Source organism: Amphibalanus amphitrite, unplaced genomic scaffold (genome assembly GCF_019059575.1).
Source record: "Amphibalanus amphitrite isolate SeventyFive unplaced genomic scaffold, NRLGWU_Aamphi_draft 000311F_arrow, whole genome shotgun sequence".
Classification (NCBI taxonomy): domain Eukaryota; kingdom Metazoa; phylum Arthropoda; class Thecostraca; order Balanomorpha; family Balanidae; genus Amphibalanus; species Amphibalanus amphitrite.
Genome location: NW_024881806.1, coordinates 146,865 through 172,442, shown reverse-complemented (window position 1 = coordinate 172,442; position 25,578 = coordinate 146,865). Strand labels below are relative to the sequence as shown.

The 25,578-nt window shown below is 52.6% G+C and overlaps 1 protein-coding gene across 1 annotated transcript in view; it reads left to right on the top strand.

Annotated features, from left to right (window-relative positions):
* Window positions 1-25,578, top strand: part of LOC122388168 (zinc finger protein squeeze-like) — a 57,151-nt gene that overhangs the window by 7,473 nt on the left and 24,100 nt on the right. Inside the window, exons 2-4 of the mRNA XM_043379017.1 lie at window positions 6,756-6,965; window positions 8,835-8,877; window positions 18,548-18,801. Coding sequence (XP_043234952.1) covers window positions 6,756-6,965; window positions 8,835-8,877; window positions 18,548-18,801 — 507 coding nt within the window. The remainder of the gene's footprint in view (window positions 1-6,755; window positions 6,966-8,834; window positions 8,878-18,547; window positions 18,802-25,578) is intronic.

Sequence of the window (25,578 nt, the reverse complement as noted above, 5' to 3'; positions counted from 1 at the left end):
AATACATGATGCAAGTCCACTCGACATAACGTTTTCGGTAATGGTCTACAGCCTGCATGTTTCGCCCGTTCGAAGGCTGTCGGCCGTTGCCTGCACGTGTACTTTTTAGTTTATTTTCACGATTGATCGACTGGTACGGTGTGGGGAGGGGAGGACAATTTAGCCGGCAATTCCTGTCATGTGCCGAGTGATTCATTGCTGCTATTCAGAAACATAGTAGAGGGTAAAAAATGAGCAAGGTAGCTGGTATTTTTATGAGGGATGATAAGCCAATGAATGATAAAATTTGATGATATTTCACAAATGCATGCTTGACTTGACCTTTTTCTATTTGATATCTGATGAAGCACCTATCTGCAAAAATGAAGCGTTTTCAAGTAAGTGCTCCTTCATTATTTTTGCCACTTTTTTGTGTTAAACGTACATACAAGTACCCCTGTCAACGCATCGCTTAATTGATAATTAAAAGTGATTTGCTAGTTACCTTCTCTTGAACGAGCTTGCAGCATGCCATAGCACTTAGCAGTCAACGATATTAACTTCAATCCATTACCTATTAAGTGGGTGGAATCAGAAAGTATGCCGCTTAGTTTATGCGTTATTCTTGTCAATGGAGTGTTGCGATTTGCGATTTATAATTGTAAGATATAAAGGGACCGCCAGACATCAGTACCCACGGCATGCCAATGATATTGTTGTAATAAATTCGAATTTATACAAAAAAACATAGTGCAATTACCAGTAAAACGCCTTTTGGGCGAAGAACGAGCGAGCGAGATAGTGAGCTCTGCACGTGCGGAAGGGCGAGAGGGTACTTCCAACGGACTTGCGCAAAGCACTTTTCTAACCGGTCGCTAGCGGTGTGCCAAATTTGAACGCAATCGGCCCAGCCGTTCCTGAGATCTGGAAGCGGCATTCTGCACGTGCGCACGTGCAAACGGGGTCCAAAATGACTTTTGCACGGCACCCTTCTAACCGGTCCCCAACCGTGCACCAAATTTGAGCGCAATCGGCCCAGCCGTTCTCGAGATCTGGAGACGCCCCCTGCACGTGCGCACGTGCAGTAGCACCCTAACCGCAACACATGGGAATGCATTGCCTCGTGGGTGCCTACCCGTATGCCAAGTTTCAGCGAAATCGCCCCAGTAATTACCGAGTTACTGAAGTGGGAACAAATTTGGCACCTCTTCTTTTTGTATTTTGCACGTGCAGTGGGGGTCACTCACATAGATCAAGAGTATCCGACCTTTGGTAGCAGGGATGCAGCTACCCTATAAAAATTACCGCAAGACAATCGCTCAAGCCGCTGCTGAGATATGGGCCTCTCAAAATCATTACTTTTGCAAAACTGCCTGAACACCCTTGACTTTTCACGTGGCACGTGCCACGACGGTCACTGAGATGCATCAAAAATAGTCAATTACGGGGTAGAAGGGATGGGGCTACCCAGCAAAAAAGACCGCAGGCCAATCGGTCCAGCGGTTGCTGAGATATAAGCCTCTCAAAAGCGTTACAGGCCGGGCCGGGCCGGGCCGGGCCGGGCCGGGCCGGGCCGCTCATACTGAGATTTTTCCGTTATATTGAAAAGACTTCGCTTCGCTCGCTGCGCTCGCTCGCTCGTAATAATTAGCTATGTTTATGACTGATAGGTGTTGGGTCACCGAACAACGCTTTGGTTCTGACTTTATTTGCTGCCGCCACCCTGCCTATGTCTCTCGCTGCAAGAGCTGAAAAAACGCAAAAGATGCCTTTGCTCAAGTAACGTCTATGTTTCGCTTACCATGTCTACAGCTCACTAAATTGCACACTAAACACGTATAAAGAACATGCCGTGAGGGCCGGAAGCGCTGTAACTTCTAAAGCTTCCCGCCACGTATCACGAGACACCCTTCCGTGAAAAGAATGGCGCTGCAACAGCTCTCAGTCCGAGGTGGTTCGGTTACAAATTCATGGCGCCTACATGGGGTGTCCGTCACCCGCACACCGGAACTGGAAACCGTTCCGGCATGGCCGCACGCATGATACGTCCGGAGGGGAAGGAAAGGAGTGGAGGGGATGGAAGGTGGGGATGGGGATAGAAAAGCTATGGCAGATAGTCAGGGAAGGGGTATGAAATTGGACACGGAGCAGATGGAGGCAGAAGACGCATGGACTTTGAGGGGAGTGGGTACGGAAAGAGGACACATAAATGTGCCGCCTACTTATAGACGCTGTTAGAAGCAGGACAGAACAGCAAGCAACGAGAGACGAAAGAGTGAAGGAGGAGTATAAAAGAGAGCGACCCTCCGAACCGACCAGTACGCCACTTCACATTGCGCCAACTGGCGCGCCATTTGTGCCAACAAAAAGCTGTCCGCCTGGGGGCGACCACTGCCGCTTCGTGGCCGCCCTGAGGGTGCGCACGATGTCTGAAAAACGATACCGTTAGCGGCTGTGGGCTGCGAATTAGCCATCTGGCGGTGACCGAGAAAACTAGGCTGACCGGGGCCGCCAGCGAGGTGGAAGGGGCCTAATTGGACAGGCAGAGTGACGGGGACAACGGGAAGGTAGTGGGAGTTGGGACAATGGATGAGAGGGACTGATGGGCCTGAGTTAGCGTGATGGAGGGATCACTGGGAAATATCTGTCCGGTAAGGGAAGGGAGGTGAGGAAGGGCATTGGGTCTGAATAAATTGAAACTGTGGAAGGCTTAGCTGCATGCACTTGGGCATGCGTCCGTGAAGTATCGTAACGGTTAATCAGTTACTCGCAGTCACACCATTCACAAATTCCAGCTTTGACTATATTCGACACGAACAATACAGCGAACCGCTTTCTGCAAGAACGTCAGACGTGCACATTGTAATGAGTAACCTACAATTTGCACGCATTTACTACGTCGTGCACGCGCACTGCGCACGTCACAATGCATGACTGCATGACTGAAATATGGAACGACCCATGAAATGCAGGGCAATCCAACTAGCGAAAAGATCCAATAACCTCGCTCGTTTAGCGATCAGTGACGGGCGAACGGCCAACCGGCTGGTGGATGCCGCGTCGGCCTCAATTCGGCGAACTGCGTGGATCGATTGCATAGGCCATGAAGCTGCGTGGCTGTCAGAGCAGAAGCGAGCTCGCCGCCGAGCCGGCGCCACATCCTAAGCAGAGTCTGCTGAGCCGCCGAGCCGGCCGACCGTGCCGGCCAATCCAGTCGGTCTGAGTTTGAGCAGTGAGCCAAACTGAGCCCAGCCTGAGTTTAGGATTTGCTGGACCGATGTCACACTAAGCCACTTCTAGCCAAAGCCAATGTCAATCTAGCTATACCCTCTCCTCTCGTCCGACTCATAGCGAACAGGCACAGGTCGTTGAACCAGTGCTGGTTGCCATTGCCGCTTGGATTGACCGTTCCCAGCGGTGAGAAACTTTACATGACAATTTCTCACTTGCTTCGCCACTGCGGACACTCTAGTTTGGACTCGACTAGGCAATGCCTGGGAATCTCCTTTTTGTAGAAAAGTTATAATTTCACAGATATTACATACAGGTAGTTTTACATCATACTAAGCCGTCATAATATCGTTAACCGCTTAATAAACCGTTTCCTTCTATTGCCGACACTCGGCGACATTCCTCACACATTCAATGACATTCCACAGCCTCCCTGACCTCCGGCTGCCACCGTGCCGCCATTCAGATCGAAAGCGTGTGAGCGAGGCATGTCGGACGCGATTTTGTGCAACAGTAAAAACCGGGGAGCGCCAGCGTCGACAATGGGTCGAAAAACGAATTGCAAAAACTGCCTCCGGCTCCGACGGACTGGTTTTAAATGCCAGGGGGTGTAGTAGATAATCTCAAATGGTGTCTGTGTCAGCTGACGGCGTCTAGAAGAACTGCACATAGGTGATGCATTTTTTAAATTATTTGTATTTGATTTAAAGTTATGTTGAGTAACGATTATATTTCTTCTTCGTGCTCCTTCATGTTTCCAACTCAAATTGCATACAACATCCTTGCCTGTGTAAAGCAAAATAATAAAACAATCTTAGAAAACACGAAGGGCAGTGCTATTGCATGCTTGCCATCGCAAATAAATGGCGAGCAACTTCAACCTCTACTCACATTTCGCCACATTTTGCCCGCCTAAACGCACGGTGCACCAGCTATAACACCAGGGTCATTACGCTAATGTGTGGCGACTGGCGATGCCGACACCCTTATACTGGAGCGGGTCGAGAAAGGCCGTACGCTACACACTAGCGCGTTGGCTCCTCCCGGCCCCGCCCGCCGACGAGGGAGAATGACCCGTGGTCGCCGTCACCGACGAGGGGAGTGACAGGGAGGGGGGGAGGGGTCAGAGCGCTTCAGCAGGACGAACAGGAGGGGTGGTTCCACACTTCTGACGTCGCTAAATCATACGGTATTATTTGGATATTTATTTTGAATGACTGTGAGTTACTTATGACTGTTCCACTTTGAGCACGTGAAAGGTGCATGCATATAAATGGTAACTAAAACCGCGCAATTAACAGCGAAATGTGTATAATATCTTTTTGACATTGGTTGCTGCCAGTCATGCTTTCGTAATGTCCTCATTACTGTATTCAGGCGTACAATATGACATAGCAGTTTCTCCTTATTGACTATAATCAACTTATAAAATATGCACAAATAATTGTTGAAACACGGTGGTCGGCAAATACTGACAAAGCGCATTAAATTATGAACAAAAACAATTTTCTAGGTGACTGCATAATTCAAAGGCAGGGGCGGCGGCACGGGTTTTCGATAGGGGGGGACGGGGACTGTAGCTGTCCGAAAATCCCGAAAGTAGATACTGATCGTGTATGCAAAAAAAACGAGGCACGTAACGCCGCGAAACTTGGCAAAGCCCAAAACACATCGAATGGTGCATCCCGTTTCCAAACTTATCCTAGGACACCTAAGATCGATCACCTTTTCAAGCATCCTTGCCTCTAAATCAAAATTTGCAGTCTTGCCAACTCAAAGCTGGTTTCCTACAAGCTGCGAATTGCTTAGGGATACTGGCCGCGTGGCCGAGTGGATTGGGTGTCCGGCTGGAAATCCGGAGGCGGGAAGTTCCCGACCGGTCGGTCAGTGTCGAGTAGCAGTGTCAACTATTCTTACGTTTCGTACTTTCAAATTTTCGATCTTACGTCTGGTCAGCTTCATGGCTTCACCATCATATAGTCATGGAGGAAAAGTGGGAATGTCTTCTGCTCTGACAAGTGCGCCAAAACTGCAATATAATTTCAGAATCATGACATCACCACCTGATCCATATGCAACGGGCAGGGTGCAGCTAATGGCTAGCCGTCAGTGGTCATGTCATTGGTGGTCACTCAAAAGGTCATGCTAGGTCATGGAAGGTCACCAGCCGTTATTTGATCACACTTTCTGATGGATTTTACTTACCAAGAGCTTCGCGGGAAAAACGAGCGCACATGCCGCATGCACCGTTGCAAAAAAATTGAGTGAAAGGGTTTCAGGTCCGGCGGCCTCTGCAGGTGAAATGCCCCAGGGTAGGATTCCGGTACTTGTTGATTAACTTCGTCAAAAATGGCAGTAGAGCTGTGATGTCGGCACCATTGTGTTCGTCATGATCGAGCTGGCACGACCTGCATCGTTCTCATATTCACCCTCCAATCGTAACAACACAGCATGGGGATTGGCAAATGGCGGGGCACCCCCTTTGGGAGGTAATGAAGGTCTCTGGAAACCTCATCCCTCATCTCTTTAGCATTAGTGGCTCTCCTTATGGAACAGGTTTCTTGACTGGTCTGTTTCACCCCAGAATTCAAAGACTAGTCAAGGTAAAACCGAGCGCACCACAGTGAGCACAATTTGATAAGCTGGTGTATCTCAGTTTCCATGTAGAACCTTTCACGTATCACGTACCTAAAACACTTTCGTGCACTCATGCAAAAGCAACTGCCATGTTTCAACAGCTGGTAATGGCATTTTCACAGCCGCTGACGTAAGAAGGGGGGGGGGGCTCGATTAGACCCCCAGCCGTTCGGCCGCCGACCGAACTTAGTTTTGCAGAAAAAAAAACGAGTGCTATCGAACCCCTTGACGAGAGGGAGCCGATGCTACCCAATTATAAGGTCTTAAGCTACTGCGTGCTTTTTTGGTCCTGCCTGTGATCTATCCGAACACTTCTCCCCACAAGTGCTGGGGTTAAATGGCATAGATTTCAAATGGTTCCTGTGGTAGAACTGCCATGCTTGAATTTGACTAATTAGGAATGGAAAATATCCATATATGTAACGGAAATCTATGGAATTTCAGTTAACTTGGTTTTGTCGGCAATGGGGTCTGGCTGGGGAGGTAATAACCCTGCCTGACGCCCCAAAAAGGGGGGGGGGCACGATCCCCGAGGCCCTGCCGATCAACTCATAGGCATCACAGCTCCACACCTTTTGCAGATGGCCAGGACCCCCTGCGATACATCCCAACAGCAATATTTATTCAGAACCTGCCTTGATTAACCAACGATGCATTAAATGCGACGGATAACTTTACAATGCACTATTATCAACTATTGAACGGGCCTCGCCGATAGGGGGGTACTGTACCCCCCTAACTTTCGATAGCGGGGGACCTGTCCCCCCCGTCCCCCCCGGTGGCGCCGCCCATGTTCAAAGGCCCCTTTGCACAACCGATTATTAGCTTTTTTACAGCCAATATTTCACTGTTCGCTGTACGCCAGCTTCAAACACGGCCCACCTGACACCCTGTCCTATCTGTTACAGAAGTCAGCACTATGGTCCAGCGTTGGCGGTGGCGATGCCTCCAAGATGGGCCCAGCCGGGGCCCAGGGCGGGGCCCCGAGCGTGTCGGGCGCCGCCGGGGGTCTTCTGCCCGGTCAGACAGCGCCCCAGGGCATCTTCCACAGCTGGGTCTCCATGGTGGCAGAACAGATGGGCCACCACGAGGTCCACTACCCGTGGGTCAACGGAGAGGTGAGCTCAGAGGGGAGGAGGAGGGGGGGGGGGGAAGGGCTGTCTCAGTTGTCCTTTGTCTTATTGCCACATTTGTCAGAAACTTTAAAAAATGTTGTATAGCCGTGTTATAAGGCAGAATTCACAAGTATTTGACTGGCTATAGCTTTGTAGTTTTTTTCAAGAGATGATAATAAATAGACACGTGACATCTTGTGACGCATCATTGGAATCGCTGGACGCTTGATTGCCAGACTGGTTGGCCCTGACTGATCACAGTAAATGGTGCATACGATTAGTGTGGGAAACAGGCGTGCTCACGAGCCCTCCCGCTGCAGACACGTTGTAAATGTGAGTCGAGAAACATAACTGGTCTCATTTGTGATGCTCTATTTACACAAATTATTTTTCCAGCATTGCCGAATGTATTAGCAGAGCCAATTAGCTTGAATTTAAATGATAAACCAGTAAACTAAGTGGTTGAAATCTACAGATATGTGAATATCTGTAGGCGTGGAATATTATGTCTGGCACCATCCAAGCGGCACTCCTGAACTTACGCTGTTAATGCCGTCCAGTTTTCATCATTCTGGCTTTCTTTTGCGACGTTGGTATCTCAACACATGCTTTCGCTCCACGTAGCACAAACATACTCATGGCTCATCAAACAAGCTGTTCACCTTTCCATTGGACATAGCCACTGACATTAGGTTTACCCGGACAGAGTTATGTTGAAACATGCAGAGCGCTAGTCGCGAGTCGCCAGTTTACACCGCAAACATGGTTTGTGCTTAGCATCAAATGTTCAGTGCAGTGAAATGTAAGGGATGCCATTCCTGTTCAGTAACCATAAGTTGTGAATCGTAATGTGGGCAAGTACAGCTTCTCGGTAGGTACTCATGAAAGTCCCGGCTATCCATGACTTCATTGCATCATCAAGGGAAGGGACCACGGCTGATTGGAGTGGAGGGGACTTATGGAGTGCCGCAATGTTATACCATGAAACGTTCATGTTGGTTACTGGTGGGTTTGAAGTGATGCATGCATTGCAAACGTTCTTCGGTTCACTCAGCTCACCATTCACAAATAATTCCACCCATTCCCGCCCCGCTATTCTAGCAATTCCACTACACCATCCAGTCAACCTCGCCACTCCATTCCTACCACCCATTCCTACCACCCATTTCACTCCTCCCCACCGGTCGCCCTGTCTGGCTGCTCGGTTTGATCGCCTCCCACTGATCTCCGCTGGCGTTTTTTACCCGTCTGGGTCGCCCGGCCGGCCGCCACGGTCGGCTCACTGTTTACAGCCACCTTCTGAGACCCCCGGGTCTAAAAATACAGCCGCTACCCCGTCCGGTGCCGCGCCGCCGGAGCCATTGCCGAGGTTAAAAAATGCCGGCCGGCGGTGTTGGCCCACGGCGGCGAGCCAGCAACGCTCCACCCGCGGCCCGCCAGGCTACCCCGACGGCCGCCCCTCCCCTCTGAAGCCCACCACTCACCAGACTGCCCTACTCAGTACTCAACCGACCCACGGCTGACTAACTAGTCATCCCTGTCCCCCCTCTCTCCAGCGAATTTACCCTAATCAACCCACCTAACTACCCCTCTCCTCCCCTACCAGCGAGCGGACCGCCCGACAGCCCAACCCCTCCCCGTCAGTAACCGCCCAGAGCCAGCCTGAAATACCTTTCCCTTCCACTGACCAGCACGCAGGACAGCCCCCTTTCCCTTCTCTTGTGACCACAGAACCCCCCCCCCCCCCTCCTTACCAAGTGCCATGTGTGTAACAAGATGCCTGGACATACCGAGTCTGGTCCTTGGAGCTACTGGATAATGTGTCAGTCCGCCCCTCACATGCGTTCTAACGTGTCATTCGGTCCGTTTCAGATGAAGATGGGGGCAGATGTCAACGGAGGAGGCGTAAACAAAGGTAAGATGGCGGCCGAGGGACACCGGGCTAACCCGTTTCCATGGAAACCATCCCCTGCCGACCGTCCGCCGTCCAATTCCACCCGCCATAGGCCTACCCGCATTTCCGATAGGCTGTGCCGCCCGCCGGAATTTGGGACAGGGAAAATGGCGGCGAAGACGGACCGAGAGCGGGCGGTTTCCCGAGAGACTAATGGTGTCAAGGCCGACTGGAGAAAACGGCCAGGGAATAGAGGGTACTTATCATTCCAGGGCCGGCGGTCACTGTATCAAAGGAGAATCTACCTCGTTACCTGTAAATTGATACAATTATTTGAGGTGCCGTCGGCGTCTTACATTCTTCTGAAGAGTTTTTTTTTTTTTTGTTCAAAGCCGCAACAGCGGTAACATTCGAGTCGGATGGTCAGTTCAGTTCAGGCAGAGCAGCGAACTGCTGCTTTGATGCTGCCCAGTACAAATTCTAGGATGAACGGCTACTTTATTTGACACTGTTGCCGTAACTAAAAAGTCATGGCAAAGTATGTGGCTCAGTCTACGTCTCAGTCTGTGCAATGTAGTCTGCTTTAGTCTGAGAGATAGAAGAGACTCCTGCACTCTGCTTCAAAGTACAAGTACCTATCCACCGACGCCTGACCTTCCCAGTGCTTGTTTAAGCTGGAAGTGCTTTGGGCGTTTTTTACGGCGGTTTACGCTGAATTAGGGAGATGTGACGGCCACTGCGCTTTACCGCCTCCCCGAAATTGGCGCTGTTGCTAACGCCTCTGGCCTTGTGAAGTGGCTGAGGTGTGGTTTAATTTTGGAGCAAAGGGATCCGACTGATCTTATAAATTGTAAATTAGGACGAGTATGTAACCCAAGCCAAACCATTACAATTCACATAAAAATCATAAGGGCTCACACTGGCGTTAAAAAATGTTGCACATTTTAAAAAAAAATGTTGCCTTCATTACGAGCGAGCGAGCGCAGCGAGCGAAGTGAGTCTTTTCAATATAACGGAAAAATCTCAGTATGAGCGGCCCGGCCCGGCCCGGCCTGTAACGCTTTTGAGAGGCTTATATCTCTGCAACCGCTGGACCGATTGACCTGCGGTCTTTTTTGTTAAGTAGCCCCATCCCTTCTACCCCGTAATTGACTACTTTTGATACATCTCAGTGACCGTCGTGGCACGTGCCACGTGAAAAGTCAAGGGTGTTCAAGCCGTTTTGCAAAAGTAGTGATTTTGAGAGGCTCATATCTCAGCAGCCGCTTGGGCGATTGACTTGCGGTAATTTTTGTAGGGTAGCAGCATCCCTTCTACCCAAAATAGGATAGTCTAGATGCATGTGGGTCACCCCCAGTGCACGTGCAAAATACAACAATAAGAGGTGCCAAATTTGTTCCCATTTCAGTAACTCGGTAATTACTGGGGCGATTTCGCTGAAACTTGGCATACAGGTAGGCACCCACCAGGCAATGCATTCCCATGTGTTGCGGTTAGGGTGCTACTGCACGTGCGCACGTGCAGGGGGCGTTTCCAGATCTCGAGAACGGCTGGGCCGATTGCGCTCAAATTTGGTACACGGTTGGAGACCAGTTAGTAGGGTGCCGTGCAAAAGTCGTTTTGGACTCCGTTTGCACGTGCGCACGTGCAGAATGCCGCTTCCAGATCTCAGGAACGGCTGGGCCGATTGCGTTCAAATTTGGCACACCGCTAGCGACCGGTTAGAAGGGTGCTTTGCGCAAGCCCGTTGGAAGCACCCTCTCGCCCTTCCGCACGTGCAGGGCTCACTATCTCGCTCGCTCGTTCTTCGCCCAAAAGGCGTTTTACTGGTTGTAAAACATCGATATTTCACGCCAGGCATGCCAACTTATTCCCGGGGGCACAACGGATGAAACGCATGAAATGTCTCCAAGTGTTCATCCATCATAATGTTGGCATCTCACAGTCACCTGACAGGGGTGAATCACTTCTAAAAACTCTGCATTCACAGAACATATTGGTACGTTGCCAGGTATAAAAATAAGAGGACTTGTCTCAGTTAAGATATGACCTAGTCACGTAATTCATGTCAGTGGAAAGCAAAAATTGTCAGCATAACAGGGCCTTTTATTTAAATGTCAGGTTTTTATTATGTGAAATTTAATGATCTCAATTCTCAGCATTTCAAAATGAAAGCAGATTTTTCTTTTAATTCGGCTGTGTTTTCTGATGTTCTTTTTTATGTAACGTATCATATTTTTATGTAAAATTGGCCGTCGTCTCATAAAAAGTAACGCTGTTTCAAACATTGCGCGTCCCAACCCAGACGCAGAAATTATCCATACAGGAATGCAGGCCTTCGCCAGAATGTGCGCCGTTTTAATAAATTTTCTGTTATCTCTCTGTCGCGATGCTGCTGGCTGGCACAGCTCCAGGCCACAGCTGAACAAACTCTGGCACAGCTGAAAGCTGCACGCTGCCGCTGTTACGTGTTGCACTATGTCAAGGACGAGATGTTATGCGAGGTATGACACACCGTGCTTCTTCTTTTTATGAGCAGCACGAACATAATGTGCAAAAACAGAAAATGATGCAGGTTTTTGTTATTCACTTGTCAATTATTTTTAAGATTCGAATTTCAACGTTGTTTCCAAAATTCACCGTCGTTATATAAGCAGTGACTGGGCCACATCAGACTGGTTTTTCAAACCGGTTGGTGATCAATAATTCTATTCAAGCGACCATTTCCGAAACTGATTTGCATGTTCCACATAATGATGATCGAATCCTTGTCAACCCCATCACAGAACGCAGCAAGTCTGACGCCAGAACACAGTCATCACCGAACCAAAGCCCGTGCTCGTCTCCAGCTAGACCTTGATGACCTACGCAGTAGGTACGCTCATCAGAGATTCCCGGAACACAACACCTTCACCAACAAGCCTAATCTGCACAGATAATGCCTATCATCTGCAGTCTCTGACATGCTGGACAGTGGACACACGATGAGCCGTCTCCCCGTGTATGAGATACAGGCGCCACTGCATGAGTCAGTCGATGACAACCTCGGGAAGACGGATCACCGGTCCCCGCGCGGTGCAGATGGAGGATGACTAACCAACTTTGCACGGTGCGGATCATCCCTCATTCGCTCTATCGGGTCGTGCTGGAGATCTCTGCAGCAGACCAGACTCCCCACCTCCGCGGTGTGAGGAACCGTTAGCGCGGGTTGTGGCGCCGCCCCGACCTACCCCACTGGGCACTGTCTGCACCGGTGCACTGACGGACGTTTTTGCCGGTGTTTTTGTGCATTGCAAGGTCGTCGTGCAGACCGCGCTGCACCGCGGCGGCGGCGGGAGGCAGACACACCACCGCGGCATGCGTGCTGCGTAGCCGCCGGTCAAACGCGCTCCTCCAATCAGCGAGCGCAACCCGCGCTGTTTACGGCCCCGTCGACCAATCAACGCTCGCCTCCAGCGCGACGCGGCGTCAACAAAAACAGTCGGCGATCGGAGATGTTTTTTGAGGCGACGGACGCTCATACGTTTTTTGACGTCGAAAAAGACGGCCATGCGACAGGACGGCAGCGCGTGCGACGGCGAGGGACTCGCTTCTGCCGAGCAGTGGTGCTCCGCCGATATGGAGGTCACCGATACGGACGGCTTTCTCTACTCTCCGCGCCTGTTCATGGGTAAGTTGGCCGCGCGGCCGGCCCTCCGCTAGGCAGCCCCGTTCCCCTCACCTGGTCACCTGGCTCTCCGACCTTGCTTTTCGTCAGCTGGCCGCCGTGCAAGGGCACCCGACGGCGATTCTCGTCTGTCCAGTGGCCTAAAAACGAAAGCAAAAACCGCAGACGGAGTAAAAAATCAGACATTTCGGACAAAAACAGTACGCGCGCCGCAAAAAAACCGCCGGCGGCGAGCGCCCAGAGACCGGCCGTGGTGTCTGGCCGTTTTGTCTGCCTGCGACTGCGACTGTGCGCGGGTGCGTGAGTGGGCTTGTCGTGACCTGCGCCGTGAAGAGTCGAGATGACGTGGCTGGACATGTGGTGGCGTCCCGAGGATAGTTATCGTGAGTACGGAGCGGTGTGCTAGGGTTGTCATGGAGAGCCTATTGCTACAGCACCAAGCCCAAGAGTTGTGACGAGGCTGTGTGCGACGCTTTTCATTTTTACCAAATTGTTGCATTATTTGTCGTATCCGATTGCCACAGGGTTAGCTTCAGCAGGCTATGTATGAGGCTCCATTTTGATTTAACAGACCAATGTCCATTGTCCAGCTGTATGAGTCATACGAGAGAAGGATGCAACGTCAATCATAACACATGCACTTTTGATCACCCTCATTGTGCCAAATGGGTGTCAACGGCAATTGGGGTCAGCGCCTTCAACAATCAACATGTCACGCTTCGTTTCGATGCGCCGCTTGCGTTCGCTCCCTGCCTCAGAACTTGTTAGAAGGTGCTATGCTAGCTGCCTTCGTCTCTTAGTGTCATTATCGAACGTTTTTGCTGCATTCGACAGTCATATCGAAACATAACATAACTGACAAATGACATTGCATCACGTAAAATCTTCATTTACGGTTGATTTCAAAACGACTCTTTGGATGCATTTATAGTTAACCGCCAGCTAGCTCACCCATATAGAAATGCGATCCCTGAAAACGCATTACATTGATTTCCACATTTCCTTGTCGTTCTCTGCTAGCCGGTGGCAGCTCGAGCAGAGCTTCGTTCGTATTTAGCAGTTCACTCTACCCGCCCAGATTATCACATCATCTTGGCGTTAGCTGTACGCTGACCCGACCCGGCCCATGGCTCGCCCAAAAACAGTCGGTTGTATAACTGAACGGCCTCCCCCGCTGGGCCGCGACCCTTGGCCTGGCGATCTCTGGAACTGGGGACAAAAACAGTCATGGTCGGCGCAGCTGACGCCATCAGTGCACAGCCTTGCATAGTGCAGCCCTGCATGGGACAGATAACATGAATTTTGTGCAAATTTTGTTACGTGCTTCTAAAAATGTGTCTCGGAGGCAAATATTCCTTTTCTGAACATATCGCTGTGGATTATTGAACATATGATTGTAGAATTACCCAAAAGTACGCGATTTCTCACCATCTTCATTGCGTCTTTACCTTCTTTGCTCATCAAATCCCATCTATAGTCGTTCTGAACCTAGCTCCCGGTGCTGTAGCGCCTCTAAAGATGTCCTCATCTCTCCTGCATAGTTCGCCATCACCCTATCTCCTGCCCGTCTCTCCCTCCCGTCCTACCGATGGCGTCTCGCAGGGTGGTACCCTCTCCCCCACACTGCTCTCCTGCGCGACCCAGCATCTTGGCTCCCCTCACCGCGCCCAGAATGCCGCCTTACAAACGCGACATAAAGCCACACGGCCTCCCCTCGTCCGACCAGAAGGCACCGCCGGCCGTCACACGCGTTTTTGTACGCAGCTCGGGAGGTCAGTGGCACTGCAGTTATTGCATTTTTTGCCCCGCCTCAAGTGCTGGCGCTGCGTTTTTGCCCCGGGGCGTTACCGCTGTGGGTGACGTCATCAGAGGGTGCCGGCACGCATGCGCGTTAGGTGCCGGGCTAGTCATGGGTGCTGGCAGGTCACTGAACTGATCATCGAGCTGTAACAGTGTGGTAACCGGCCGCGTGCCGCCCCTGAATTATGCATTCGAAGAGCTATTGCCATCAGTTTCTTTAGACATCTCGTCTAGGTACTTGATTTCTGACATTGGCATTGCACACAAGTAGAATTGCACATCAGGCTCATCCATCTGCTGTGTTGCACCTCAAATGAGCGATGAGGCATAATGAATTCCATGCTCCCACTCGGAACCAGCGGTGAGCACCTAGCGTTTTTTTTTTATCCGCTACTCAGTGCCACCTGTAAAAGGGCTTCGCCGCTCAGTGCAACGGTATTGTATAGAAGCAGGTGCGTAATTTGTCATGTATTGAACAGCTACAATGAAACGGTCTGATGTGTGAATTAACTTATCAAGAGTTTAAAGATATGTCGCACGACGTACTTTACATTTGCGCGGAGTGAAGGCCGGAAGTCCCTTTGCGCTACGTCAAGTGAAGTTTATCGCCAATTTCACCACTTAGCAAGGGAGGGGCCGCTGAATCAGATCGATTGTGGTGTGTTTGCCAGGGAAACGCCCCTAGCGAGAGAGGGTAGAATAAGTGCTCACGCGTCACACATTCGCTAGTCTCGCGTCAAACGAGCACTTTGCACTTTTCTAGACACGACAGATCCGGGTCGGTGACTGTGGCTGTTCCATAACCAGACATTCATGGTGTCTGAAGTCGTCTGCTCCCGCGCGGGTCATGTTACCTGCTCTCCTATGATATCCGCTACCCTGCAATAAGCGGCGCTCATGTCTGGCAGTTGAGTTGCGCCACCATCTCGGCAGAGTTCTTCGATGACACATCCTGGAAGCGCCATTAAAGGGCACGAGTGTGTTCGTTAGCGGGCATTCAGCATAGAGACCGGGCCCGGAACCACATGACTACCGGCCCTCCAATGGACGCGGGTCTTTTCAGCAGGCGGTGGAAAGTTCTGAATAATGCATACACATGGAGATAATAAAGCAACCAATTGACCTCCAGTAGAGGCATTGAATTTAAGTTGCATCTGCAGAACGCCAGTCTCAATATTAACGTCCGAATTTATAGGTCTTAGATGATGACTGCGGTCTTCCAGCACTGGCGACTTGTCGAGTGATTTTGCGGTGGGTTTCTAAGCCTCCCAAAATAGCTCATAACGTTATTATCAATGTCAACTATTGAGAACTAGCTAGCGTAGGGGCCACCCGAACAGTGTCAAACACAACACAAATGACAACAAAGACACTGAGTCACTCCTGAAGTCAGTGTTGTTCCCCTTCTCCACCCTTCCCTTCCCCTGTTACAACCTGGTCCTTCGCTTCATTATGAGCTGCTGGTGGACCAAATAATTCACATTTACTTCCACTGTAATTTCGCGTGACTCTTTCACGGGACACCGGGGATCTATACATCATTTTCTACCCTCGACCCTATTATAGATCATGTATCAGAGCAGTACAAATCGACCTCCGACCTACTTTCTATTACATACCTCACTCCCCTCTCTGCATGACTCCTGCTTACACTTTCCCACCCTCTAGGGTCTACACCCTTCTGATCACTGTTTGAGCCTCCTTTCTTTCACATACTTCCCTCCCTTCCACATGACACCCCTCCCCGCCCTCTGGTCAGGATCTGAGTGCCCTCGCGCGCTCGGCGCCGCGGCCTAACTTTGCGCCGGCCGGGCCCGTCGGGACCCCACTGGCTGGCCACAATCTGCGAGCCACCAGCAGCCGACAAAATGAACGGCCCAACTTCGCGGCAAAACCATCAAACTCGGAACGAGGCCATTCGGCTTCTTTCTAATCGTGATAGATCTTGAGTTGGCAGAGCGGACCAGCTCCCATGAGGAGAGAGGGCTGCGTCTGCGAGCGCCGGACTCGGTCGGGTAGAGCAGGGGAGGAGTGGGGGAGAGGGGGTGATACTACTATCGCGATCAATCTCGGTCAGTACGTGATAAAGCTGACGTCTTCAACTCTGACCGGCGTTAGTACGACGATATCGGTCACCGTAAAGGTCGCTGTTATGGAATGTAACCGTTTGAATTGGGCCCACGAGGTGCTGGTCTACACTTCCGAATGAGTAACTCGGTACTGGCTAGAGTGACGGTGCACAGTATAACTGCAACCTTCACTGACCACAGCGGGTCCGCACATTGCGCCGCTGTAAACATTGAGCTAGCTGTGAGTCGTGGTGAGTCAAACCTGTGAGTCAACCCTGGAGTGCGTCTGTGAGGCAGACCGGCACATAATTTCCGCTCAGTCACCCCTCCTGCCCGCCCAGTACCCCTCCCCGTCTCACTGCCTGTCTTTGTGGGCATCTGTTGGTCTGCCCTCCCTCCCCACAGCGGACCACGCAGCGCACACAGTGCAACAGTGAAGGTCGCTCGTGCGGCCGGGATAGATAAGGCACTGATAGATGCGAGTCTGTGAGGCCTGGCCTGACTCAACAGTTTGGGTTGTCCACCCCCTGACTTAACCCGGCCGGGCCCGGGGGGTAATCCCAACCACCGCAGCCCGGGGGGGGGCGTTTTTCGCCCCCCCCCTGTCTGACTCCGTAAATAAGGGAGCTACGGAAACAAAAGCGATACCAAACGAAAGGTCCTTACGAGACGATTCTAATGCACCTAAAATTTTTGACCTCAGGTCAAATTTCAAGGTCAGAGGTCAAGGTCAAAGGCCAAAACCGGCTCATGTGTAGTGATCTCAAAGTAAGCCTTCTAGAGGACGGCAGGCTGCATCAAACCGGCAAAATTGGGTGTCAAACGAAAGAAGAGAATCTGAGGATTCTGAAAATGCGCTCTAAATCAAAGGTCAAGGTCAAGGTCACGCCCAAAATTGACCTCAAACTTGGCACTTTTTCGCACATCTTGCGTGCTAACTTCCAAGATGTTTTGAAATGTTTTGAGGCTTATCAGTTCCCTATTTGTGGTTCATCTTACGATACAAGGCTGCTCAAAGGTCAAGGTCACAGACGAGTATCCCTGCTAGAGGCTATTTCACTGATTCAAGTTAGTAATAATAAATAAGACAATTTTGCCATCCGGAAGCTCTAAATGAAGGCTTAGAGGAAAATAGATGCCAGATTCGTGATCAGCGGGTACAAATCCATCATAAACGACCTTTCATGTGTCAAGGTCAACCAGAGGTCATTCGAGGTCACGTGAGGTCAACATGAAACTTGACCTTTTCCGAACAAAATATATATCATTCGACGCGGCTTGACAAGGCGAATGCGATGGTACCACTGCCGTAGCTCTAGGACCATTTTTGTCGAAGTTATTTGCGAAAAACTAAAACCACATTTCGGGGTCGTTGACCTGACCTCTGACCTCAGGTCACCAAAACTATTTTTCTATTTTTCTCTAGGTCAAACGCTACACAGCCGTGCTCGTAATTTGTCTTTATCTCTAAAACTCTATTTTTAGCAGCTATTTGAAGTTTGCGTCTGTGACGCCGAAGTTTGCCGTGCAGGGGTCTAGAAAAATGGACCTTGTGACGTCATCAAGGGGGCTAGGTCCAAATTTTTTACTTCAGAAGATGTCAAATTGATGGGAGAAAAGGTACTGAAAGTTTCGCCTTCCTATCCCTAAGCGTTCGGGAGTTATCGCAAATATTCGCCAGGGGGGGGGGGGCGAAAAACGCCCCCCCCCGGGCCCGCGAGGGTTAACGGGCCAGTGGCTTACGACTATACTTCTGGATGCGCCCTGAAACGTGCTCTGTTCGGTGTTCTGATAGGAATACTGGTAGGACTGATGTGATCTGCATGGCGTGATGTCTTCGGTATTCGGAAGGGTTCAGCTAATGAGAACCTCACGCCACATGTGTAGCAGGCGGTGAATGGCCTGTGCCGGGACCCCAAGTTGAGTCATGACATGCAGCGGATATCGAACTTACGGCCACCGTTCGCCCTCGCCTCCTTGCAGCGACGCCGTTACACGACGCATTTCCTGCAGGAAGTTTACGGCCCTAAATACGTAATGTCTCACTCACGACATTGCACGAGGTCAACACTCGTTACATTTCTTTGCTTGTTGTTATGTGTCGCTTATTCATTCATGAGGCCCTAACATGACGTTCCCCTCTGTTTCTTCACAGCTCACAACCCGCTGGACGAGAACAACCCGTACCTGTACGGCGCTCGGGCCAACGGCACCAGCCCCGGCTCGCCGCCCGTGGTGACATCTAGCGGCCACGCCGGCAACATGCTGGTGGTGCCGCAGCCGAGTCTGCTGACCTCCAAGCTGCCCACGGGGCACCCCACCATGCCATCTGGGTACCTGCCGGCCGGCGCGCCGGTCGGAGCGACCAACAACACTGGGAGGAAATACCAGTGCAAGATGTGCCCCCAGGTGAGTTCGCAGCTCCCCCTGGCGACCAGGGGAGGGGGTATGACTCGGGAAGGGATGGGGAAGAGGGTGACAGCCTGCCCCAAGTGCAGCGGTCGAAAGGTTGGACGTGGTGCCACGATACGTTCGCACAACTGTAGAGAGACTCCGTGACTTGCAAGGGTTGGCGGGAACTTCGATGGCACAACCTATCGGCCAGTGAGTGATCCGTCCGCCGGACGAATTTCTATGAGTTTCACGAGCCAAGAGTATCAACAGTTTTCACGAACCGGCTCGAGTTCTTTTGAACGACAGCGTGTCACCGTGACCGGTAAACCGATTTGGCCCGAGCTCACACCGCCGACATACATTAAACCCCTCCTCGCCACTCACGTGTTCACCGTGAGCCCGACTCACGACTCACTCATGACTCAGCGTCGGTCTCTGCCGTCGGTCCCCCTCCCCCGTCGTCGTCGGCGACGGCTGCTGGCGTGCGCACGAGACGCCGCCGCCGGCAGCGTCGGTGGTACGCTGGCGCTGCAAAACCGGGCCATGGGCGGCCAACGGCGGCCGGTTGGAGCGCTGCAATCGATCGATGCGCCGCCGGCCCGACCGCCGGCCTGCCAACTCCAGGGCAGAGCGGACCGGTGCGAGCCTCACCGGGCGGCAAGACGGGCCGGCGGCAGAGATTGGGTGGAGAGGTGGGGTGAAGGTGCTGCGTCGAGATACCCATTGCACATGGTCGTAGCTATACAAGACTGTCCCTTGCTCGCTGTCGTAAAACGGCTCAGTAACCCGGCTCATGGAATTAGATAACACGGGTATAATTTGGACTGCGTCAGCCGTCAGGTGTCTGACGGATGTCATTTTGACGACCAGGGCCGAGCCGGCAGTTACGCCGATGTGTCATTAAGTGACATTAATACCAAAGGTGCCATAAAGCATGCAACACAACCGTTTCACTAACCTATAGCAGCCTGCCCGCGCTGCCTGCTAGCTGTTGCAGCGGCTCATTTCAAAGTCCCGAATCACCTGTATTAACCTCACGTAACAAGCGTGGCTGTACCGCTCACGGAAGCAAAAACGCTGCCGACCGGACTACCGATCAGGAATGGATGGGCGAAAGGGGAGAGTGCTCACCGCTTGCGGCCGTTTTGCTACGATCGGACCGACCCGGCGAAGGCTGCAGGTGCAGCCACCTTTCTACCGGATATGTGCACGCTGTCCAGCCCGAGGGCGGGGTGAGGGGAGAGAGCGGGCGCACTGCGTGATCGAGTGGCTGCGATCCAGAGGGGAGGGGAGGGGTAGCGTGTCCCCATAGTCGGAATGGGTTCAAAGGGCGTGAACAATGGCTAATGGGATAATTGATGCAGGTAGTTATTGATTTCGAAATCGATAGTGAGCGTGGGTAGTTGTCCTATTGCCATGGAAAATCATTGCTATGCTGATCATACGGTGCTGATCTAACGAAACGTTTGCTCGTTGCTGAAGTAGTTTTTGCTGCATGGTAAAGTGTTTATGAATGGATTTAGGGAAACATGCTCTTTTCCTTGGTACCATAAATGGTGCGATCCGCCCGGTTAGACCCAATTTTGGAGAGTTTTGGGGACATTCGTGAATGCTCAGCCGTCTGGCGTCTTCTGGCACTCTATGAAAACACTGTTGCCCCTGTGGCGAGCAAAGCATTGCTTCGCCCTAAACCCACGGAAGCATTTCTCCACATGACCTTGATTCACTTATGCATGTATGCAAATTGCCAATTGCCATCCAGCTGTTGACTCTAACCGCGCACTTGTTGGCGGGCTTGCACAACACAATCAACCTGCAGCCGCACCGCCTGCCAGAAGGCCCCTGTGGCCCGTCGCGCACGGGCTCAGTGCCATCCCCTGACCCCTGATATCGAGTCGCCGAGGCCAGGTGACCTCAGTGCCCGTCATGGCAGGAGCCCCGCCGGCGGCGACATACCCCGGTGACCTCGCCCGGGCCGCGCCAGCCAACCGGCCCCGGGTTGGGGTAGGCGTCCCCGACGGGCCCGAGGTCCCAGTGACCCTCCCGAACCGGAGCTGGCAGCGCTGAGACGGATTACCCGGGCCAGCTGCTGCGGAACGAAGTGCTGGAGAGGGGCGGGGAGCCTCAGAGGACCGTGAAGGGCGGGATCTGGAGGGCAACGTAGGAAGTCATGAAGGTGCCTCGGAGAATACCGTGAAGGAGCTTCCAAAAATAGTGGCTCACTGGATGACTCCACATTCTGATTATAGTACAGCGAAGAAGCTCTAGCGACATTTTGGAGGGACCCTAGATTTTCATTCAGGAGCTTTCGCAAACCATTGTAGAAACTCGAAAGCAGCCTTAGAGAAACCTAAGAAGCCTTGCAGGATCCTTAGGTCAGAGGTCGCCCGGTCCGGCAGCGCCCCTGTTAGGTGACCGGAACTGACCTGCCATGGGGCCATTTAGTGGAGCACTCGCGCCCCGGCCAACATACGTAGGCCGGCTACCACATCCGCCACTGTCATCCAAGACGGCTGCGGGCCGCGCCGCTCAGTACCTGGGGGAAATTTATGTCGGTAAGTGAGACCCGAGCCCGGGACAGAAAGTACGGGCAGAGCGCATGGCTAGTGGAAAAGTTATTCCGATAAGTCGCCGGCATTCGGCGCTGTCCGCAGCTAGATGGCACATTGCGAAACAGGAGTCGGAGTTGGCGGTTTTTAGAGGTTGTTTGAGTTTGCGATAATACCTGGACGGGGAACACCGAACAGGTTTGTCGTTTAGTCGTTCCCTCGCGTCCCCGCGCTATGTTTCGGAGGAAAGTATAGTTTATCTGATGCCATCCGTTGCTGTTTTGTTCGATGAAATACGTTAACTTGATGCAAAATGAACCGTCGCTGGCTGCTATTCCCTGGCCTTTGAGTATCGTGGACCCGAGCCTCGCTCGTTTTATTCATGCATTTTCATCCACTGCCATTATAATACCGTAACAACGTCCACATAAACGCATCTACATGCTTCCTCCACTACTTCTTCACCTGGTGTCTCTTTATCACCCATCCTCCCTCTGTCTTCTCCCATCCTCCCTCTGCCATCCGCTGTCCTCTCCCGTCGAACGGCAGCGGCTGGGCAGAGTTGGCTCGCCAGCCAGTCGCCCACTCGGCTCCAACGCAGTCCGTGGCCCATTGTCCACCAATCGTCGGCCAGTCAGTGTCGGACAAAGCGCTCTCCGGAGAGACAAATTTCTCGGCCATGGCACACTGGTGATCGGGACGGCCGACTAATGGACATCGCTGTCCCGATCAGTGCTTCGTCCAGGCAGACGGATGGCCACAATGTGCGTGAATCGTTCGGAACAGGCAGAGCATTAATACTCGGCGTTATCTAATTGTGAGGTCGGTTAATGCGTTCGACTAGCAGCTGAATATATTGGGCCGTTTTGTGAATTCTCAAACAAAGGGCGGAGAAGGACGATCTTTGATCGTATAAGGAAATTAAGAGTATATATTTGTAGCATGTAAGTTGGTTTTAAAGGCATTATTCGACAATGTATTCTATTTGGCTGATCAATGGTTGTCTTTTTGCGATAATAACTCGTCATTGGTCGCAGATGCACAAGGTCTATCACAGGCAGCACCATCATAAGAAGCTCCCCATTGCGGTGCGTGGATATTGGACTCGAGTCTCCAAGTATTTCACCCACACTCGTTCCCCGTCCCGTACTTCCCCGTGGAGCCGCCGGACGCGCCCGGCCCCATTGTCATGCGTGAGATGACGCGAGCTGCAGCCATCTTTCCAGCCGCACAGCCCACAGCTGCCCGCTGCCGCTGATCAATAATGGCGCGCAGAGCTGCGGCCAAACTGCCGCGCCCTCGACCCGAACCGCCCCATGAAAAACGCCGGTTCACTTTTTGGCGGCGTAAACCGGCGCGCCATTCCACGCGGCAGCCGGCAGAATCTTATGGGCGAGGATATTGGGCCGCTGTGAGGTAAAAATCGATGCCAGCGTAGCACGGGAGGGAGTTTTGGTGCAACGTTGCTTGCTGTCTCGGTTCATGGTTAGGCGCTGGCTGTAAACCATCAAGGGAAAGCCATGGGGAGATTGGTGAATTGCGCTCCTCGAACAGAACAATGTTTCGTTTTATCTTGACAGTCAGTTTGCGGCGGCGTCCGGTGTGATTAGTTTCGCTGTCCGTCCCGTACCGTCGGCGCTGTTGGCAGAGGCCGTTGACCTGGCGTGCACAGCACTGACCTGGGTGACCTTTGTCGGCCACCTGTGACCGGTGTGGGTCGACAGTCGACACCTTCCTGTCACAGCGGAGAGAGAGGGCTGCGGCAGGTACCGGGAGCCCGCGGCAGCTCCGCGCCGGCGGCTGCGCCAGCCCTCCAGCCCGACAGCTCGCATTTCACAGCTCACCGAGCTGGCAGAGCCATGAACACCGCTCTGCCCGAGCTGCGCCGGCCGTGCGCACCTGCCATCTAGTGACGGCGGTGCAAACTATCGGCGTAATAATGCCATCTATCGACCGCTCGCAGAACTACGCTCGGGGCTCGTTGGCTGACCTTTCTCAAGGGGAGCGCGGGCTGTCGGCCGCGACCTAGGTCTGCAGCGGGCCTGTTGTCGATGCCGGATCATGGGGGCCGCACCCCGTCACCGGGGACCACTTTCGCGGCAGCGCCATCAGTGTCGATTAAGGCCGCTCGGACGGCGGAAACCGGCCGCGAACAACGAGCGGCGCGACCACCAAACGAGCGCTGCGACGCCGGCGACGGGCCGCCAGCAATCAGTGGGAGAGGCCGGACGACGCCCGGCCTGCCCCAAGGCCCGGTCACCGGGGCGCACGGCCGAAGTTGGGCGCCGCCGCGAGCCCGTGTCACCGGGAGCGCCACGGAGAGTAATTCGGTGCCAAATGTTTACGGGAGTGGCTGGTGCATATTGCATGTGCCGATTGGCAAGTGCGACCCGCCGGACGGTTTTGGGTTAGGAAAGTTGAGTGTGTTCTGTTGGTGCACTTATTGGATGTTCAAAGTTGGGAAATGCGGACTGTTCTGGTAGGGTGCCCGATACCTCTTACTCATGTCTTCACACATGAACTGTCAAAAGACCTCCCGCAGGCCTCAGCCTTTGTATCACTCATTCAAGCCGACCATTTCACGCCTCGATATTGCTCAGTGTTCTCCAGACACCATTTCATAATGAATTCAGCACCTCCCGGCCGAACCAAAGCCATTCCAAGTCTGCGGTCAATATGAGGTTTCGTTCGGGATCTCAATATTATGACGTGCCACCTTTCCGCACGCCCCTAGGCCTCCCGCGAGGTTCGATCCCTCTTTTTTGTTCACCGACACTGGCTTTTTTGTACCCCTTTCTGCCATTGTTTTACCCATTTTCCTTCTTCACCACCGTTGAATGAAGCTCCTGCCGGTCGTGAGAAAATGCAAATGTACCCAATCACCTGGCACGCTGTAGCCGGGTCTGTCGCCCCAGCCACCGTGCCGCCGGCTCCTCAGCTAATCCGCGCTGATAAAGCGACCGAAATTACATCGGCCGACGCTTTGTCCAGCCTAGAGCGGCTATTATTTTAGCCGCTGGCGCAGATTTATGCGAGCCGCCGTGCCGGCATGCAGAATAGCTTCGGCTCGGTGCCGCGGCAGTCTTTTCAGCGCTATGCAAATTGTATTATTTTTGCGGCGATCGCAATCAGGTGTAGAGTTTGAATTGGCCCCGGCGACGCAGCCAGTGGGAATGCGGAGCTGGTTTGGGGCACAGGAGGGCACTATCAGGAGGCACCTGTGTCTGTGTCTGTGGAATGTGGCGCAGTGGCAGCCTGTCGGCTCATCCACACGGGCAGGGTGAACTTTTCTGTCATCGATTTAATCCCATTTGTCTCTCTTCATAGGCAGGGTCCGTTTGGTGTAAAAATGCATTCTTTCTCAGAGATAAGCGCTAGGTCCGAAGGGGATGTTTCATGACACTACTGCTCCAGGATAGGAGCTGAAACTAATGCTTTCCGTTCATGCACTAGCCAGCCAGATGATCAAACACAGTTCACGATATCCACGATATCAGTTAACGACGACGGCCAACGGAGAGCTCTCCTCACCGCATTGGTCCTGTCCCATGGCGCTGGGGAAAGGTCTGCGGTTTCCCTGTGGTACAGAGTCACGGACTCTGCGGCAGTGTCGGTATTCTCACCGTAGTACAGGAAGCCACGGAGCGTCTCTAGTTCCGCAGACAATGGATCGTATTTTACGGCCCTGCCCTCCCCCTGGCCGCGCGGCGTGCCCAAATTATGGGACGCGCCGAGCGGGAGGGGCGGAGAGCGGGTTCTGAGGGAAATAGACGGAGACGGGGACGGGGCGGGGGTGGCGCAGGGGAGGCACAGACAGCAGCTGTCACGGAGCTCAGGCGATCCCGCTAGCCGAGACAATGGCCGGCTGCAGCCACAAGTGACGATGCACCGTCACCTGCTGTCCGCCGCCACCTGAACGGATCGGAAGGGGTCGACCAGCCAGGTGCGGTCGAGACCGATCGGGAAGACGCCGTCCATCGCCACATTTAGGACAGTGATCAATGGGGGAAATGGTCCGCATACCCCGCTCCACTCGCCTGTTTATGTTTCACTCCAGATTTCAGGGCTTTGATCGCGGTCGGAGACTCTTTGGATAAAAATTCGCGTCATGCCGGGAAAGGGTACCATCGTCAGATGCGGTGGGAACGATTTTTTGTCGGGGCTCCCCGACGCCCGAGCGTCCGTAAATTGCAGTAAAAAGTGCAAGCTGCGCCTTTTGTGCGTATCTGGGCTGAAAACTCGC